The sequence below is a fragment of the Rutidosis leptorrhynchoides genome, chromosome 9 (assembly GCF_046630445.1).
Source record: "Rutidosis leptorrhynchoides isolate AG116_Rl617_1_P2 chromosome 9, CSIRO_AGI_Rlap_v1, whole genome shotgun sequence".
Classification (NCBI taxonomy): domain Eukaryota; kingdom Viridiplantae; phylum Streptophyta; class Magnoliopsida; order Asterales; family Asteraceae; genus Rutidosis; species Rutidosis leptorrhynchoides.
In genome coordinates, this window is record NC_092341.1 from 232594734 (window position 1) to 232614153 (window position 19420).

The window sequence follows — 19420 nt, forward strand, 5'->3', positions numbered from 1 at the left end:
TGGTTACTCATCATCGTGTTGGCACCAATAAACCTGTTCAACGTCTTAATCTTATTGTCTCTTCTCCCACTCCCATTCCTAAATCTTACTCTCAGGCTTTTACTGATCCCAATTGGCATAACGCTATGATCGAATAATATAATGCTTTAATTAAAAATGGTACTTGGACCCTTGTGCCTCGACCCTTGGACACGAACATCATTCGCTCCATGTGGTTATTTAAGCACAAGTTTAATGCAGATGGTACACTAAGCAGGTATAAGGCTCGAATCGTTGCTAACGACCGCAGCCAACAGGTTGGTATTGATTGCAATGAGACCTTCAGCCCGGTTATTAAACCGGCTACGATTCAGACAGTTCTTAGCCTTGCTGCTTCTCGACACTGGCCTATTCATCAGCTAGATGTCAAGAATGCATTCTTACATGGTCACCTCTCTGAGACAGTCTATATGCATCAGCCTCCAGGGTTTCGTGATCCCACTCACCCGGACCATGTCTGCCTTCTACAGAAGTCACTTTATGGGTTAAAGCAGGCTCCTCGTGCTTGGTTTTAGAGATTCGTCGGATACGCTCAGCGTGTCGGTTTCCAGCATGCTTGTATGTGACACATCCCTGTTCATTTACAAACATGGCACAGATACAGCTTATCTTCTTTTATATGTTAACAACATCATCTTGACTGCATCCTCGCCCGCTCTCCTTTAGTAGGTTATCAGCTCTTTACATCAGGAGTTCTCCATGACGGACCTAGGGCCCCTTCACTACTTCCTGGGTATTTTTGTTACATGCACTTATTCTGGGATATTCCTATCACTGAAAAAGTACGTATACGAGATCATCAAGCGTGCTGATATGGTTGGTTGTCACTCTAGCAGGATTCCCATTGACACTAGCACCAAACTGACTGCGAGTGGTCCCCCGGTTAAGGACCCCACTTTGTATCGCATCCTTGCAGGTGCTCTACAATATCTCACTTTCACCAGACCAGACATTACTTACGCAGTACAGCAGATTTGTCTCTTTATGCATGACCCTCGGGAGCCTCACTTGGCTGCTCTCTGGCGGATCATTCGTTATGTCCAGGGTACCATGGATCTCGGACTTCAGCTGTATGCCTCGTCCACAGCTTCTCTTATTTCCTACTCTGACGTTGATTGGGCAGGTTGCCCGACTACTCGCCATTCCACTTCTGGGTATTGTGTGTTCTTGGGTAATAACCTTCTCTCCTGGTCCTCCAAGCGACAACTCACTGCGTCTCGATCTAGTGCTGAGGCTAAATATCGCGGAGTCGCTAATGCCGTTGCAGAGACTAGTTGGCTCCGCAACCTTCTTCGTGAGCTCCATTGCCCGCTCACCACGGCTACTCTTGTTTACTGTGATAACATTAGTGCTGTCTACATGTCTGGAAATCCAGTTCAGCACCAGCACACCAAACACATCGAGATTGACATACACTTTGTTCGTGATCTTGTTCTCAAAGGTCATGTTCTGGTCTTGAAGATGATGGTCTACGTGGGGCCTTTCTTAATTCGAAAGGTCCTTCAGATTTCCTTTCTTATACCTTTCCGAATCGGACAGGGAAGATTGTTCGTAAAGACAAAGTGGATAGTAGATTGGTGCGACGTGGAAGCTAGGTAGTTTTTGGATGTTGTAGTAAGTTAGGTTGGGTGATTTGTTGTGTTTGCTTTGTTTGGTCGGTTTTGTTTTGTGTTTTGTTGTAGTTTTGTAGTTTAGCTTTGGCGAGGGCTCGATTTTAGATATTGTGTGATAGTTTTTTAGTTGTTTAGGTTTCTAGTTTCGAGCCTTTTCCTCGATGCGCCCTTTGTTCATTTCATTTGTTCTTAGCTTTCTCATCGGGAGATGATATCTCCAACACCACTTTTACTACTTCCACCTAAATGTTCAAAATTACCCTTAATGATGGCTTACATAAATTTCTTGTTATAATGAAATAATGGATAGTTTTGGAAACAAAGCATCAAAAGATGGTGGAAGAATAAATTTCAATGGTCAAACTTGTTTTTATAGAAGTTCTCGTCTTTTTAGCCAAAAAAAAAATAAAAAATAGAAACTTAAGATGAATCTTTCATAAAATATGTTTTGATAAGGTACTAAAGTAAAATTAAAAATTATCCAATTAAAAACCCACGTAATAATCAAGTCAACATTATGACCTGCTTAACAGGTCAAGAAGTTACCTAATCCCCAAAATGTTCACTAAAAACCCACGTAAGTTGCTATTCTATAATCTATTCTATGTATAGTCCCTCTTTACTTTCCTAAACATTTGGAAGAAAATTAACAGGTTTAAACAAATTTAATCAGCTAATAAGTCTAATCAAACTTGACTGAAATGTTACAGTAAGGTTTTGTAAACTAGCAAATACAACATACATAAACATAGTTTATATCATAATGAATTAAAAATGTGTGTAAAAGAGAGAGGGAATATACTGACTTTCAAGGTCAAGCTCAATAGCTTTGAAGGAAGACCCAACTTCAGTTAACTTCTTAGCGTTCACACAGTACGGACAATAAGATTTGCTACAAATACCACACGATCATCAAATTAATAACAAATAATATAATTAGAATTATATTTAAAATTAAATTAAAAAATTATCAAATTCATAACAGATAAGCATGATTATAATTAGAATTATTAGATTTATTCAAACACAAATCAGCATCTATATACAGCGATACAATCCGATTAAGATATCAGTTTCGATAGATATATGCACTACGCAAAAACCTAAAAACATAATCGTGCAGATCATAATTTCGTCTGATTTATAACAAAAATGAAAAGAAAATTGAAAGATACGGTCATGAAATTGAATTTGAGGAACCTGAATACAACGACAGGGTTTCCTGAAATGAGCTCTTTCGCCTTTGCGGATGCCATTACTAGTTGCTAACTGAGAATTACATGATATAGAAATTAAAATATAATATATCCTCAAAGATTTAAAATAGTACAACTTGATATAGACTCTATATAGTGTGCGTGATAAGATCCGTCGATGTATTTGATACAAACAACATGTGACAAAACCATCGTGTACGGTTCATCAACAACAGGATCATTACAAGGTCAAACACTATATGCTGTTTGAAAACCAATTTTGTATTCATAAAAAGATAGCGTTTTACAAAAGATAACGTGCTTCCTATGAATAGAAGCGTTAACATAAGTATGTGACCCAAAGGTCGTTACAAAGCCATTGGTTAAAAATAACATAAGTTATGAATGCAAAATAAAAGTTTCATGATTGATACATCTCTAAGTAATGCAGTGGAAATCTAACACAGCATGTCCATAACAGCAAGTCTAACAACGGAAGCAACAATGTCTAAGCACCTGAGAAATACACCCTTAAAAAGTCAACACGAATGTTGGTGAGCTATAGTTTGTAATCAGTAAAGTAATGTAGACCACGAGATTTCAGTGCTTCAACCAGCAGTTTAAATCAGTATGAAAAGTATATACTTAACCGTGGGCACCCGGTAACTAGACTTAACGTATGTATATTGAAATGTCCCATTCATATTGATTATAAACTGCGACGACCCGAAAATTTCCAACTAAATTTAAACTTTATCTTTATATTATTCTGACACGATAAGCAATGTTTGTTAAGTTAAATAACAAGGATTTTAAACTATGTTTATACATTCATTTAAACCTCGACCAAATTCCAATGATTCACGAACCATTAAATGAACATATATGAATATGTATGTATATGTGTATATGTTATAAATTGAAAATGTCAACAAAGTATTTAAACGTATAATGCTTTATATGAACGTATTTGTTTCAATATGATTATCGACGAAATAAAAAAATATATATATTAAATGATTGAATTATCAGAAACATTGAATTATGATTACAAGTCTCTGTTGAGAGGTCCACTATGATTTGAGAAAATCTATTTCTCTTAACGATATTTGGAATAATTGGTAAAGCTATTTATAAATAAAAATAAAAAGTGTCATTTACGAAAGTTAGACAAAAGCTAGTGGAGAATTGGTTTCCATAATATTCTATTAATCTATTTATAAACGTACAAAAACGTTTTCAGTTTAAAAAGAACTTTATTATTAAAACGTATATAACTTTTATAAATATCTAGAATCACTTTTGATAACTCATTACTTAACCAGTATAATAAATATAACGATATTTATAATTTATTTCATTAAATATATATAACGATTTAAATTAATATTATATATATTTATACGCGTATTATACATACATAGTTTTTATACTTTTACTATACTTTAACTCTACCTTACTTTACTTTTACTTTACTTTAACTTTAATAATTCACTTTAATAATTCATACTTTAATAATTCACTTTAATAATTCATACTTTAATAATTCACTTTAATAATTCATACTTTAATAATTCACTTTAATAATTCATACTTTAATAATTCACTTTAATAATTCATACTTTAATAATTCACTTTAATAATTCATACTTTAATAATTTACTTTAATAATTCACTTTAATAATTCAAAAATCTATTATAAATAGAATTCAATAGGTTTCATTATTTCATAGAAACTTGAAAATATATTTCTCTAAACTCTCTCAATCGATTTATATATATTTGCTCTGTATTATTTCAAGATATTATTAGTATACATAAAATATTACGACAGAGTGATGTCCGAGTGATTTCAAAATAGTTTTTTGAATGAGTCGAAGCTAAGGAAATTATGGGTTATAGCTATGGAGGTGATGGGTATGGTTCATGGGTATGCTCGTGAGGTCAATCTAGTGTTTATCATCTCCGTTGCGTCTACGTACTTTCCTGCAATATTGAATCTCAATATTGATACGTGAGCACTCATAACTTAACTTTTATATATCAATAGTGTGTCCCTGACTAGTGCTAGAGTATATAGGATTATGCATGCTTGTACATTCGATATTGTCCTTAGATAGGTTTGTTGAATCCTGAATTAGATACATATGCTACTGAGATAGGGTATATGATATGCATGTCATTGGAAAGCTAGCGAAAAATTAAGAACTTTTCATTTAGATATCGAATGGTTTCGATGAACAGATTAGAAGTTATAGTCAACTGAATTTTAGTATTATTGTTAAAATGATTATTATTACTATCGTCGTTATTATTTTAATAGAAATATCATTGTTATTATAAAATATCATTATTACTATTATGTTAGTATTATCATTTTATCATAATATCATTTTTAGTAAATATAAATATTGTTATTTTATAGAATAATAATTATTATTACAAAATAATACAACTTTTACTTATTATTATTATGATCAATATTATTTTATCAAATAAATAGGGGATACAAAGATATTTTTCACTACGCGTAATATAATTACATTAATAATACTTACCACTATAGTTTTACGATATTAAGTAAACTTTATAAATTTTACTACTTAAGATATATAAAAGTATATTTTATCATATATAAACGTTAATATAAATTTTTATTAATAAATGACTTTTATTATTATAAAATCTAATAAATATATTTAAATATATAAAACGACTATAGTTAAGTTATATAATAAACACGTATAAATTTTAGAAGTCATTTTGGGTCAAGTTGACTTTTGTTGACTTTTGCATATTAGTCTCGAGCATTAGGATTGTGGTACACTATGACTTGACCAAAAATTGTTAGACAAATATTGACCAACATATAAATATATATAATTAATATAGGTTCATGAATTCGAGGCCAACCTTGCACTTGTTAAATGAAGTTATATGTATTTTTACTATGAAATACAGTATGGTGAGTTTCATTTGCTCCCTTTTTATTTGCTTTTGCAATATATTTTTGGGCTGAGAATACATGCGCTGTTTTATAAATGTTTTACGAAATAGGCACAAGTACTAAAACTAATTCTACGTGGGTTTAAACCAGAAATATACCCTTAGCTTGGTAACATTAAACTACTTGTCTATGTACGGTAGGCGCGAATCCTAAAGATAGATCTATTGGGCCTGACAAACCCCATCCTGACTATGGGATGCTTTAGTACTTCGAGGTTATTTTAAACACACCTGATCTGGTGTACTTTAGAGGGTAAAACATGAATGTTAAGGCTTGTTACCGGGTGCCTACAACTTATAGAATACTTTTATACACTTGCGAGTGTACATATATTTATAAACGGAAATCTTGTGGTCTATTAATATATTGAAATGATTGTTATGATAAACCTATGAACTCACCAACCTTTTGGTTGACACTTTAAAGCATGTTTATTCTCAGGTATAAAAGAAATCTTCCGCTGTGCATTAGCTCATTTTAAGGATATTACTTGGAGTCATTCATGGCATATTTTGAAAGACGTTGCATTCGAGTCATTGAGTTCATCAAGATTATTATTATGTCAATTATAGTTGGATGCATTATGAAATGGTGTGCATGCCGTCAACTTTCGTTGTAAAGAAAGTTTGTCTTTTAAAAACGAATGGAATGTTTGTAAAATGTATCATATAGAGGTCAAATACCTCGCGATGTAATCAACTATTGTGAATCGTTTATAATGTATATGAACGGGTCCTTTCAGTTGGTATCAGAGCGGTGGTCTTAGCGAACCAGGTCTGCATTAGTGTGTCTAACTGATAGTCGTTAGGATGCATTAGTGTGCCTGGACTTCGACCGTGTCTGCATGTTAAAAGTTTTGCTTATCATTTTTGTCGGAAATTGCCTGCTTATCATTCTTAGTCTAGACACGTCTTACTGCATTGATTGCATGAATAGTGTATAGACAAAATTCATATCTTAGCGTATCTGCTAATCCATATCTTAGCGTATCTGTTACTGTAAACTTTGCCTGACATATCCCGTAAATTCCTCCGTAATCTATGAAATGTTTTGCGCTATATATAAAGATATTCTATGTAATTAGAATACCACCCGATAGCCGAAAAATCATTTCATATCGAAAAATCCTTTATTTAATCGAACGAAATGGAATTCTTCATTAGTTCAAGTCCCTCGAATTCCGATATGGAATCCCACTCAAGCTCTGAAAGCAGTGTGACCAGAATGGATCAACCAATTAGCCATCATCTATTCTGAATGAATTGGGGATAGGTTCGTAGCCTCCTCAATAATTGGAGACAAGAAGAAGGTGATCCCTTCCATCCACCACATTGCCCTCTTGGCAATGAACCTGAAGCACTTACCGGCGAACCGGTCCGAAACACCATTTTCTCTCTCATTTCCAGAGTATCTCGTCACGATTATATACTACATCAAATTCTAGATTTTATTTATCCGCTCGTTCGAACTAACAATCACCCCGGTGTAATAGAAGAAGTCAGCGCGCTTCGCGCTCGAGTAGTGGCTTTAGAGAATATGGTGCAAGGGTTACAAACACCAACAAATAACGAAGTATTAATTTATAATTTCAATTTTATTGAATAAATACTCCGTAAAAGTTATGTAATTTCTAAAGTCTTTAGGGATTATTCAGTTCTAGTTTCAACCGTAAATCAAATAAGTTTAATTTAATATTAACTCATTAAATCTATGTTACATCTGAAGAAAATATGCACATATATATTTTCATAAAGACTGTAATAAAATTCTGTTGTACAAAATATTAATTGTGAAAAAAAAAAATTTAACGGGTAGGTAATACCCGAGAGATATATAAATTCACAATTAATATGTTACATTTTTCGAATCTGATTAAGCAAATCATCAACTATACTCCCAAAATCTCACAACAATATACATTCTTGTATAGTAATCAAAACAACCATTCTCACCCAAATTTGATTACGCATTCTGATTTTGACAAATCAAAATCCAAGTCATGATTTAACAGAAGACATCACTCTTAGATTCCTACATCTTTCAAAGCTATACTTTGACTTCAAAACTGTGTTAGAACATCATATGTATATTAACGATTACAAACTGTGTTCAAACTCTCCGTAGTTTTCTAAGACACTTCAAATAATGAACAATCGAGATGATGATCCAACCACATATTACCCACATTTATGTACCTAAAAAGCTCTCAAAGATAAAGTCATAGTTCGACGCGTATCCGTATCAGACCCTTTGGCATTTATTAGCTAAAATGACTTTTCAATTCCTTTTCAAAGTAGACAGTTTTGTCACAGCTCCAGCAAGTCAACTTCGACTTTTTAGTCAGACTAGTCTTATTATAACCTCGATAGATACGTTGCCCTTTCGTCATCGTTACTGGGGACCTTTCATATCTTGCCACCTTAGCAATAAACTTACCAACAACTTCAATTATCTTTGACTTTTCGAAAAATCATTATATTTATTGAAATCACATCATTTACTCATTCGCATCTTGTAACGAGAATTGTCATACGAATCATCGGAAAACAGTAACCAGTATTTTGAAATCTCGCAGCATGTCTACTCCAACAGTTATATGTGTACGTAAAACGTCTATCTCTTGGACTTACATACTTTGAATGTGAAGTTCTGACAAATATTTTGAACTGCAAACTAGTTCTTGAAATGCTGATGAAGCATCAAAAACTGTAAACAATCTTAACAGTAAAAAGTTTGATGACAAAGAATAGTAAGGTGGTAAAGCTGAGAAAAAGAGAAGGTTTGGAACTGGAAAACGGATTGAACAGACTATGAAGGAGGTTGTGGACAAATCACAAAGACTAAATCTGCCTTCAAAGAATCCAAATGATTCAGTGCCTGCTAAATTCATTAACGAATACCTTACTCTTTATTCTAAACCTTTACAGACAAATCTTCATCATCATCCATCAATATTAGAAATTCTAAGATATTATCATATCTTTCATTATAAATATCCGCGATATTTCTGAAGATATTTTCACAACTAATCTTATCTGAAGTCATTTATCTCTTTGCGCTATCAGTGTTACATCATATAAGAAACTATTAGTTTCTATATTCTATAAACTTTCGAGTTTAAATTATGAATGTTTTGAAGTAGTGTTGCGAACTGAAGCATGAGTTAGTATAATATAATGACACTTGATCAACGTGATTATATTACAGTAAGTCATGCTGAGTTTCTAATGGGACATGACGATTCACAGACCATGCCGTCATCATGTTCCATGTTACACGACTTTTGTATTCTATTTAATCTCTAAAAATATCAAGAATATATTTTCTTGATGATTCGGTCTTTTCAGGGTATTCTGGTAAATTAACAAATCAAGATCGTGCCATTACCATTTCCTTCTTAGAACATTAACTATGTTCATTCTGAAATTCATATCTGCGAATAATGGACCATTACAAACGTTGCTTAATCGCAAGAAGAAGAAACGAAAGGACAAAACTCTAAAATAGAATTTGGAGTATAAATCGCAGCAAATAGAAGGGAGCATTAACTATGGATGTCAATGATTATAGAAGACAAAAGCAGGGGCTTTGAAATATAAGGGAAGATATAAAACCCAACAACCACCCAAAAATTATAAACCGTATATATCGATGCATATAGCAATATAAAGACACGGAAGAACTAAAAACACTATAAAACCGAGAGTATAGTAGAAGTAAATAGATTCTCCTGGAGGCCGATGAAAAAGAAGAATGACAGATATGAAAGTGTGGAGTATATCGAGAATCAGTACTGGATGAAGCATATTGACAAATACTTTAAAATATGAGTTGAGGGAGAAAGAATAGAAGGTGTGAGTTGTAAGGAAACGAAGGAGGTGGATTTATAGTGAAATACCCGACAGAGAAATCAAGATGGATTATCGTATTAATTCGAAGAAAATCATAATCTCCTTAATCACCGAAGCATCAAATCCAACATAGATTACAAAGATTTTCTTTAAATTCGGAGATCAATTGTGATGACGTCAAAAGATATGACGAATCACTATAATCTTATTTCCTTCATTTACGATAACTTCCCTCATACGCTTCGATTAATCAAATTATTTTATCCATACTTCTTATACATGATAAAACTTCATAATCGTTACGTCATAATAACATTCTCATTGTTAGCCATAACGACCTCTATCAAATTTCGGGGACGAAATTTCTTTAACGGGTAGGTACTGTGACGACCCGGAAATTTCCAACTAAATTTAAACTTTATCTTTATATTATTCTGACACGATAAGCAATGTTTGTTAAGTTAAATCACAAGGATTTTAAACTATGTTTATACATTCATTTAAACCTCGACCAAATTCCAATGATTCAAGGACCATTAAATGAACATATATGAATATGTATGTATATGTGTATATGTTATAAATTGAAAATGTCAACAAAGTATTTAAACGTATAATGCTTTATATGAACGTATTTGTTTCAATATGATTATCGACGAAATTAAAAAAAATATATTAAATGATTGAATTATCAGAAACATTGAATTATAATTACAAGTCTCTGTTGAGAGGTCCACTATGATTTGAGAAAATCTATTCCTCTTAACGATATTTGGAATAATTGGTAAAGCTATTTATAAATAAAAATAAAAAGCGTCATTTACGAAAGTTAGACAAAAGCTATTGGAGAATTGGTTTCCATAATATTCTATTAATCTATTTTTAAACGTACAAAAACGTTTTCAGTTTAAAAAGAACTTTATTATTAAAACGTATATAACTTTTATAAATATCTAGAATCACTTTTGACAACTCATTACTTAACCAGTATAATAAATATAACGATATTTATATTTTATTTCATTAAATATATATAACGATTTAAATTAATATTATATATATTTATACGCGTATTATACATACATAGTTTTTATACTTTTACTATACTTTAACTCTACCTTACTTTACTTTTACTTTACTTTAACTTTAATAATTCACTTTAATAATTTATACTTTAATAATTCACTTTAATAATTCATACTTTAATAATTCACTTTAATAATTCATACTTTAATAATTCACTTTAATAATTCATACTTTAATAATTCACTTTAATAATTCATACTTTAATAATTTACTTTAATAATTCACTTTAATAATTCAAAAATCTATTATAAATAGAATTCAATAGGTTTCATTATTTCATAGAAACTTGAAAATATATTTCTCTAAACTATCTCAATCGATTTATATATATTTGCTCTGTATTATTTCAAGATATTATTAGTATACATAAAATATTACGACAGAGTGATGTCCGAGTGATTTCAAAATAGTTTTTTGAATGAGTCGAAGCTAAGGAAATTATGGGTTATAGCTATGGAGGTGATGGGTATGGTTCATGGGTATGCTCGTAAGGTCAATCTAGTGTTTATCATCTCCGTTGCGTCTACGTACTTTCCTGCAATATTGAATCTCAATATTGATACGTGAGCACTCATAACTTAACTTTTATATATCAATAGTGTATCCCTGACTAGTGCTCGAGTATATAGGATTATGCATACTTGTACATTCGATATTGTCCTTAGATAGGTTTGTTGAATCCTGAATTAGATACATATGCTACTGAGATAGGGTATATGATATGCATGTCATTGGAAAGCTAGCGAAAAATTAAGAACTTTTCATTTAGATATCGAATGGTTTCGATGAATGGATTAGAAGTTATAGTCAACTGAATTTTAGTATTATTGTTAAAATGATTATTATTACTATCGTCGTTATTATTTTAATAGAAATATCATTGTTATTATAAAATATCATTATTACTATTATGTTAGTATTATCATTTTATCATAATATCATTTTTAGTAAATATAAATATTGTTATTTTATAGAATAATAATTATTATTACAAAATAATACAACTTTTACTTATTATTATTATGATCAATATTATTTTATCAAATAAATAGGGGATACAAAGATATTTTTCACTACGCGTAATATAATTACATTAATAATACTTACCACTATAGTTTTATGATATTAAGTCAACTTTATAAATTTTACTACTTAAGATATATAAAAGTATATTTTATCATATATAAACGTTAATATAAATTTTTATTAATAAATGACTTTTATTATTATAAAATCTAATAAATATATTTAAATATAAAACGACTATAGTTAAGTTATATAATAAACACGTATAAATTTTAGAAGTCATTTTGGGTCAAGTTGACTTTTGTTGACTTTTGCATATTAGTCTCGAGCATTAGGATTGTGGTACACTATGACTTGACCAAAAATTGTTAGACAAATATTGACCAACATATAAATATATATAATTAATATAGGTTCGTGAATCCGAGGCCAACCTTGCACTTGTTAAATGAAGTTATATGTATTTTTACTACGAAATACAGTATGGTGAGTTTCATTTGCTCCATTTTTATTTGCTTTTGCAATATATTTTTGGGCTGAGAATACATGCGCTGTTTTATAAATGTTTTACGAAATAGGCACAAGTACTAAAACTAATTCTACGTGGGTTTAAACCAGAAATATACCCTTAGCTTGGTAACATTAAACTACTTGTCTATGTACGGTAGGCGCGAATCCTAAAGATAGATCTATTGGGCCTGACAAACCCCATCCTGACTATGGGATGCTTTAGTACTTCGAGGTTATTTTAAACACACCTGATCTGGTGTACTTTAGAGGGTACAACATGAATATTAAGGCTTGTTACCGGGTGCCTACAACTTATAGAATACTTTTATATACTTGCGAGTGTACATATATTTATAAACGGAAATCTTGTGGTCTATTAATATATTGAAATGATTGTTATGATAAACCTATGAACTCACCAACCTTTTGGTTGACACTTTAAAGCATGTTTATTCTCAGGTATTAAAGAAATCTTCCGCTGTGCATTAGCTCATTTTAAGGATATTACTTGGAGTCATTCATGCCATATTTTGAAAGACGTTGCATTCGAGTCATTGAATTCATCAAGATTATTATTATGTCAATTATAGTTTGATGTATTATGAAATGGTGTGCATGCCGTCAACTTTCGTTGTAAAGAAAGTTTGTCTTTTAAAAACGAATGGAATGTTTGTAAAATGTATCATATAGAGGTCAAATACCTCGCGATGTAATCAAACTATTGTGAATCGTTTATAATGTATATGAATGGGTCCTTTCATAAATGTTCCATATTAATTGATTTCGTTGCGAGGTTTTGACCTCTATATGAGACGTTTTTCAAAGACTGCATTCATTTTTAAAACAACCATAACCTTTATTTTATCAATAAAGGTTTTAAAAACATTATGTAGATTATCAAATAATGATAATCTGAAATATACTGTTTACACATGACCATTACATAATGGTTTACAATAGAAATATATTACATCGACATATGTTTCTTGAATGCTGTTTTTACACAATATCATACAAACATGGACTCCAAATCTTGTCCTTATTTTAGTATGCAACAGCGGAAGCTCTTAATATTCACCTAAGAATAAACATGCTTTAAATGTCAACAAAAAAGTTGGTGAGTTATAGGTTTAACCTATATATATCAAATCGTAACAATAGACCACAAGATTTCATATTTCAATACACATCCCATACATAGAGATAAAAATCATTCATATGGTGAACACCTGGTAACCAACATTAACAAGATGCATATATAAGAATATCCCCATCATTCCGGGACACCCTTCGGATATGATATAAATTTCGAAGTACTAAAGCATCCGGTACTTTGGATGGGGTTTGTTAGGCCCAATAGATCTATCTTTAGGATTCACGTCAATTAGGGTGTCTGTTCCCTAATTCTTAGATTACCAGACTTAATAAAAAGGGGCATATTCGATTTCGATAATTCAATCATAGAATGTAGTTTCACGTACGTGTGTCTATTTTGTAAATCATTTATAAAAATCTGCATGTATTCTCATCCCAAAAATATTAGATTTTAAAAGTGGGACTATAACTCACTTTCACAGATATTTCCTTCCTCGGAAATAAGACTTGGCCACGGATCGATTCACGAACCTATACAAATATGTACATATATATCAAAGTATGATCAAAATATAATTACAACCATTTTTATTATGTTTTAAAGATTTGAGTGTATTAAGTCAGCTGTCCTCGTTAGTAACCTACAACTAGTTGTCCATAATTAGATGTACAGAAATAAATCGATATATATATTATCTTGAATCAATCCACGACCCAGTGTATACACGTCTCAGGCTAGACCACAACTTAAACTATATATATTTTTGGAATCAACCTCAACCCTGTACAGCTAACTCCAACATTACTGCATATAGAGTGTCTATGGTTGTTCCAAATAATATATATAGATGGGTCGATATGATATGTCAAAACATTTGCATACGTGTCTATGGTATCCCAAGATTATATAATATATTAGAATACATGTATAATACAATATAAGTTAGCTAGGATATGATTAATATAGATTTGTTACCAATTTTCACGTAGTTACAACAAGCAAAAATAACCAATCTTGTTTTACCCATAACTTCTTCGTTTTAAATCCGTTTTGAGTGAATCCAATTGCTATGGTTTCATATTGAACTTAAGTTTATGAATCTATACAGAAAAAGTATAAGTTTATAGTCGGAATTACAGGTTACAAGTCGTTTTTGTAAAGGTAGTCATTTCAGTCGAAAGAACGACGTCTAGATGACCATTTTGGAAAACATACTTCCACTTTGAGTTCAACCATGATTTTTGGATATAGTTTCATGTTCATAAGAAAAATCATTTTCCCAGAAGAACAACTTTTAAATCAAAATTTATCATAGTCTTTAATTAACTAACCCAAAACAGCCCCCGGTTTCACTACGATGGCGTATATCCGATTTTATGGTGTTCATCGTGTTTCCAGGTTTTAAATCATTAAGTTAGCATATCATATAAATATAGAACATGTGTTTAGTTGATTTTAAAAGTCAAGTTAGAAGGATTAACTTTTGTTTGCGAACAAGTTTAGAATTAACTAAACTATGTTCTAGTGATTACAAGTTTAAACCTTCGAATAAGATAGCTTTATATGTATGAATCGAATGATGTTATGAACATCATTACTACCTCAAGTTTTCTGGATAAAACTACTAGAAATGAGAAAAATGGATCTAGCTTCAAAGGATCCTTGGATGGCTTGAAAGTTCTTGAAACAGAATCATGACACGAAAACAGTTCAAGTAAGATTTTCACTCGAAATAAGATTGTTATAGTTGTAGAAATTGAATCAAAGTTTGAATATGAATATTACCTTGAATTAGAAAGATAATCTACTGTAAATAACAAAGGTTCCTTGATCTTAGATAATTACTTGGAATGGATTAGAAAGCTTGGAAGTAGACTTGCAAACTTGGAAGTATTCTTGATTTTTATGAAACTATACTTATGGAATTTATGAAGAACACTTAGAACTTGAAGATAGAACTTGAGAGAGATCACTTAGATGAATAAAATTGAAAAATGAAAGTGTTTGTAGGTATTTTTGGTCGTTGGTATATGGATTAGATATAAAGGATGTGTAATTTTGTTTTCATGTAAATAAGTCATGAATGATTACTCATATTTTTGTAATTTTATGAGATATTTCATGCTAGTTGCCAAATGATAGTTCCCACATGTGTTAGGTGACTCACATGGGCTGATAAAAGCTGATCATTAGAGTGTATATACCAATAGTACATACGTCTAAAAGCTGTGTATTGTACGAGTACGAATACGGGTGCATACGAGTAGAATTGTTGATGAAACTGAACGAGGATATAATTGTAAGCATTTTTGTTAAGTAGAAGTATTTTGATAAGTGTCTTGAAGTCTTTAAAAAGTGTATGAATACATATTAAAACACTACATGTATATACATTTTAATTGAGTCGTTAAGTCATCGTTAGTCGTTACATGTAAATGTTGATTTGAAACCTTTAAGTTAACGATCATGTTAAATGTTGTTAACCCAATGTTTATTATATCTAAAGAGATGTTAAATTGTTACATTATAATGATATTATGATATATAATATATCTTAGTATGATATATATACAGTTAAATGTCGTTACAACGATAATCGTTACATATATATCTCGTTTCGAAATCATTAAGTTAGTAGTCTTATTTTTACATATGTAGTTCATTGTTAATACACTTAATGATATATTTACTTATAATTTAACATAATTAACCAAGTGTATCAATATCTTAATATGATTCATATGTACTTAGTAAGAAGTTGATATAACGATAATCGTTATATATAACGTTTTCGAGTTTCTTAAATTCAATAGTCTCATTTTTATGTATATAACTCATTGTTAAAATACCTAATGAGATACTTTCTTATCATAATATCATGTTAACTATATATATAATCATATATATTTCATCATATAGTTTTTACAAGTTTTAACGCTCGTGAATCACCGGTCAACTTGGGTGGTCAATTGTCTATATGAAACCTATTTCAATTAATCAAGTCTTAACAAGTTTGATTGCTTAACATGTTGGAAACATTTAGTCATGTAAATATCAATCTCAATTAATATATATAAACATGGAAAAGTTCGGGTCATTACAGTACCTACCCGTTAAATAAATTTCGTCCCGAAATTTTAAGCTGTTGAAGGTGTTGACGAATCTTCTGGAAATAGATGCGGGTATTTCTTTTTCATCTGAACTTCACGCTCCCAGGTGAACTCGGGTCCTCTACGAGCATTCCATCGAACCTTAAAAATCGGCATCTTGTTTTGCTTAAGTATCTTAACCTCACGATCCATTATTTCGACGGGTTCTTCAATGAATTGAAGTTTTTCATTGATTTGGATTTCGTCCAATGGAATAGTGAGATCTTCTTTAGCAAAACATTTCTTCAAATTTGAGATGTGGAAAGTGTTATGTACAGCCACGAGTTGTTGAGGTAGCTCCAGTTGGTAAGCTACTAGTCGGACACGATCTATAATCTTAAATGGTCCAATGTACCTTGGATTTAGTTTTCCCCGTTTACCAAATCGAACAATGCCTTTCCAAGGTGAAACCTTAAGCATGACCATTTCTCTAATTTCAAACTCTATATCTTTTCTTTTACTGTCCGCGTAGCTCTTTTGTTGACTCTGGGCGGTTTTCAATCGTTGTTGAATTTGGATGATTTTCTCGGTAGTTTCTTGTATTATCTCCGGACCCTTAATCTGTCTATCCCCCACCTCATTCCAACAAATCGGAGACCTGCACTGTAGTGACCCGAACTTTTCCATGTTTATATATATTAATTGAGATTGATATTTACATGATTAAATGTTTCCAACATGTTAAGCAATCAAACTTGTTAAGACTTGATTAATTGAAATAGGTTTCATATAGACAATTGACCACCCAAGTTGACCGGTGATTCACGAACGTTAAAAACTTGTAAAAATTATATGATGACATATATATGGTTATATATATAGTTAACATTATATTATGATAATTAAACATATCATTAAGTATATTAACAATGAACTACATATGTAAAAACAAGACTACTAACTTAATGATTTTGAAACGAGACATATGTGTAACGATTATCGTTGTAACGACATTTAATGTATATATATCATATTAAGAGATATTCGTACATCATAATATCATGATAATATAATAATTTAAAATCTCTTTTGATATTATAAACATTGGGTTAACAACATTTAACAAGATCGTTAACATAAAGGTTTCAAAACAACATTTACATGTAACGACTAACGATGACTTAACGACTCAGTTAAAATGTATATACATGTAGTGTTTTAATATGTATTTATACACTTTTGAAAGACTTCAATACACTTATCAAAATACTTCTACTTAACAAAAATGCTTACAATTACATCCTCGTTCAGTTTCATCAACAATTCTACTCGTATGCACCCGTATTCGTACTCGTACAATACACAGCTTTTAGATGTATGTACTATTGATATATACACTCTAATGATCAGCTCTTAGCAGCCCATGTGAGTCACCTAACACATGTGGGAACCATCATTTGGCAACTAGCATGAAATATCTCATAAAATTACAAAAATATGAGTAATCATTCATGACTTATTTACATGAAAACAAAATTACATATCCTTTATATCTAATCCATACACCAACGACCAAAAACACCTACAAACACTTTCATTCTTCAATTTTCTTCATCTAATTGATCTCTCTCAAGTTCTATCTTCAAGTTCTAAGTGTTCTTCATAAATTCCAAAAGTTCTAGTTTCATAAAATCAAGAATACTTTCAAGTTTGCTAGCTCACTTCCAATCTTGTAAGGTGATCATCCAACCTCAAGAAATCTTTGTTTCTTACAGTAGGTTATCATTCTAATACAAGGTAATAATCATATTCAAACTTTGGTTCAATTTCTATAACTATAACAATCTTATTTCAAGTGATGATCTTACTTGAACTTGTTTTCGTGTCATGATTCTGCTTCAAGAACTTCGAGCCATCCAAGGATCCATTGAAGCTAGATCCATTTTTCTCTTTTCCAGTAGGTTTATCCAAGGAAATTAAGGTAGTAATGATGTTCATAACATCATTCGATTCATACATATAAAGCTATCTTATTCGAAGGTTTAAACTTGTAATCACTAGAACATAGTTTAGTTAATTCTAAACTTGTTCGCAAACAAAAGTTAATCCTTCTAACTTGACTTTTAAAATCAACTAAACACATGTTCTATATCTATATGATATGCTAACTTAATGATTTAAAACCTGGAAACACGAAAAACACCGTAAAACCGGATTTACGCCGTCGTAGTAACACCGCGGGCTGTTTTGGGTTAGTTAATTAAAAACTATGATAAACTTTGATTTAAAAGTTGTTATTCTGAGAAAATGATTTTTATTATGAACATGAAACTATATCCAAAAATTATGGTTAAACTCAAAGTGGAAGTATGTTTTCTAAAATGGTCATCTAGACGTCGTTCTTTCGACTGAAATGACTACCTTTACAAAAACGACTTGTAACTTATTTTTCCGACTATAAACCTATACTTTTTCTGTTTAGATTCATAAAATAGAGTTCAATATGAAACCATAGCAATTTGTTTCACTCAAAACGGATTTAAAATGAAGAAGTTATGGGTAAAACAAGATTGGATAATTTTTCTCATTTTAGCTACGTGAAAATTGGTAACAAATCTATTCCAACCATAACTTAATCAACTTGTATTGTATATTATGTAATCTTGAGATACCATAGACACGTATACAATGTTTCGACCTATCATCTCGACACATCTATATATATTTCGGAACAACCATAGACACTCTATATGTGAATGTTGGAGTTAGCTATACAGGGTTGAGGTTGATTCCAAAATATATATAGTTTGAGTTGTGATCAATACTGAGATACGTATACACTGGGTCGTGGATTGATTCAAGATAATATTTATCGATTTATTTCTGTACATCTAACTGTGGACAACT

The 19420-nt window shown here is 31.1% G+C and overlaps 1 protein-coding gene across 1 annotated transcript; it reads left to right on the top strand.

The window, feature by feature from the left end:
* Positions 1 to 738: 738 nt before the first annotated feature.
* On the top strand, positions 739 to 1638 carry LOC139868583 (uncharacterized mitochondrial protein AtMg00810-like). The gene has a single exon (XM_071856919.1). The coding sequence runs from the start codon at positions 739 to 741 to the stop codon at positions 1636 to 1638; it is 900 nt and encodes a 299-aa protein (XP_071713020.1).
* The last annotated feature ends 17782 nt before the right edge of the window (positions 1639 to 19420 follow it).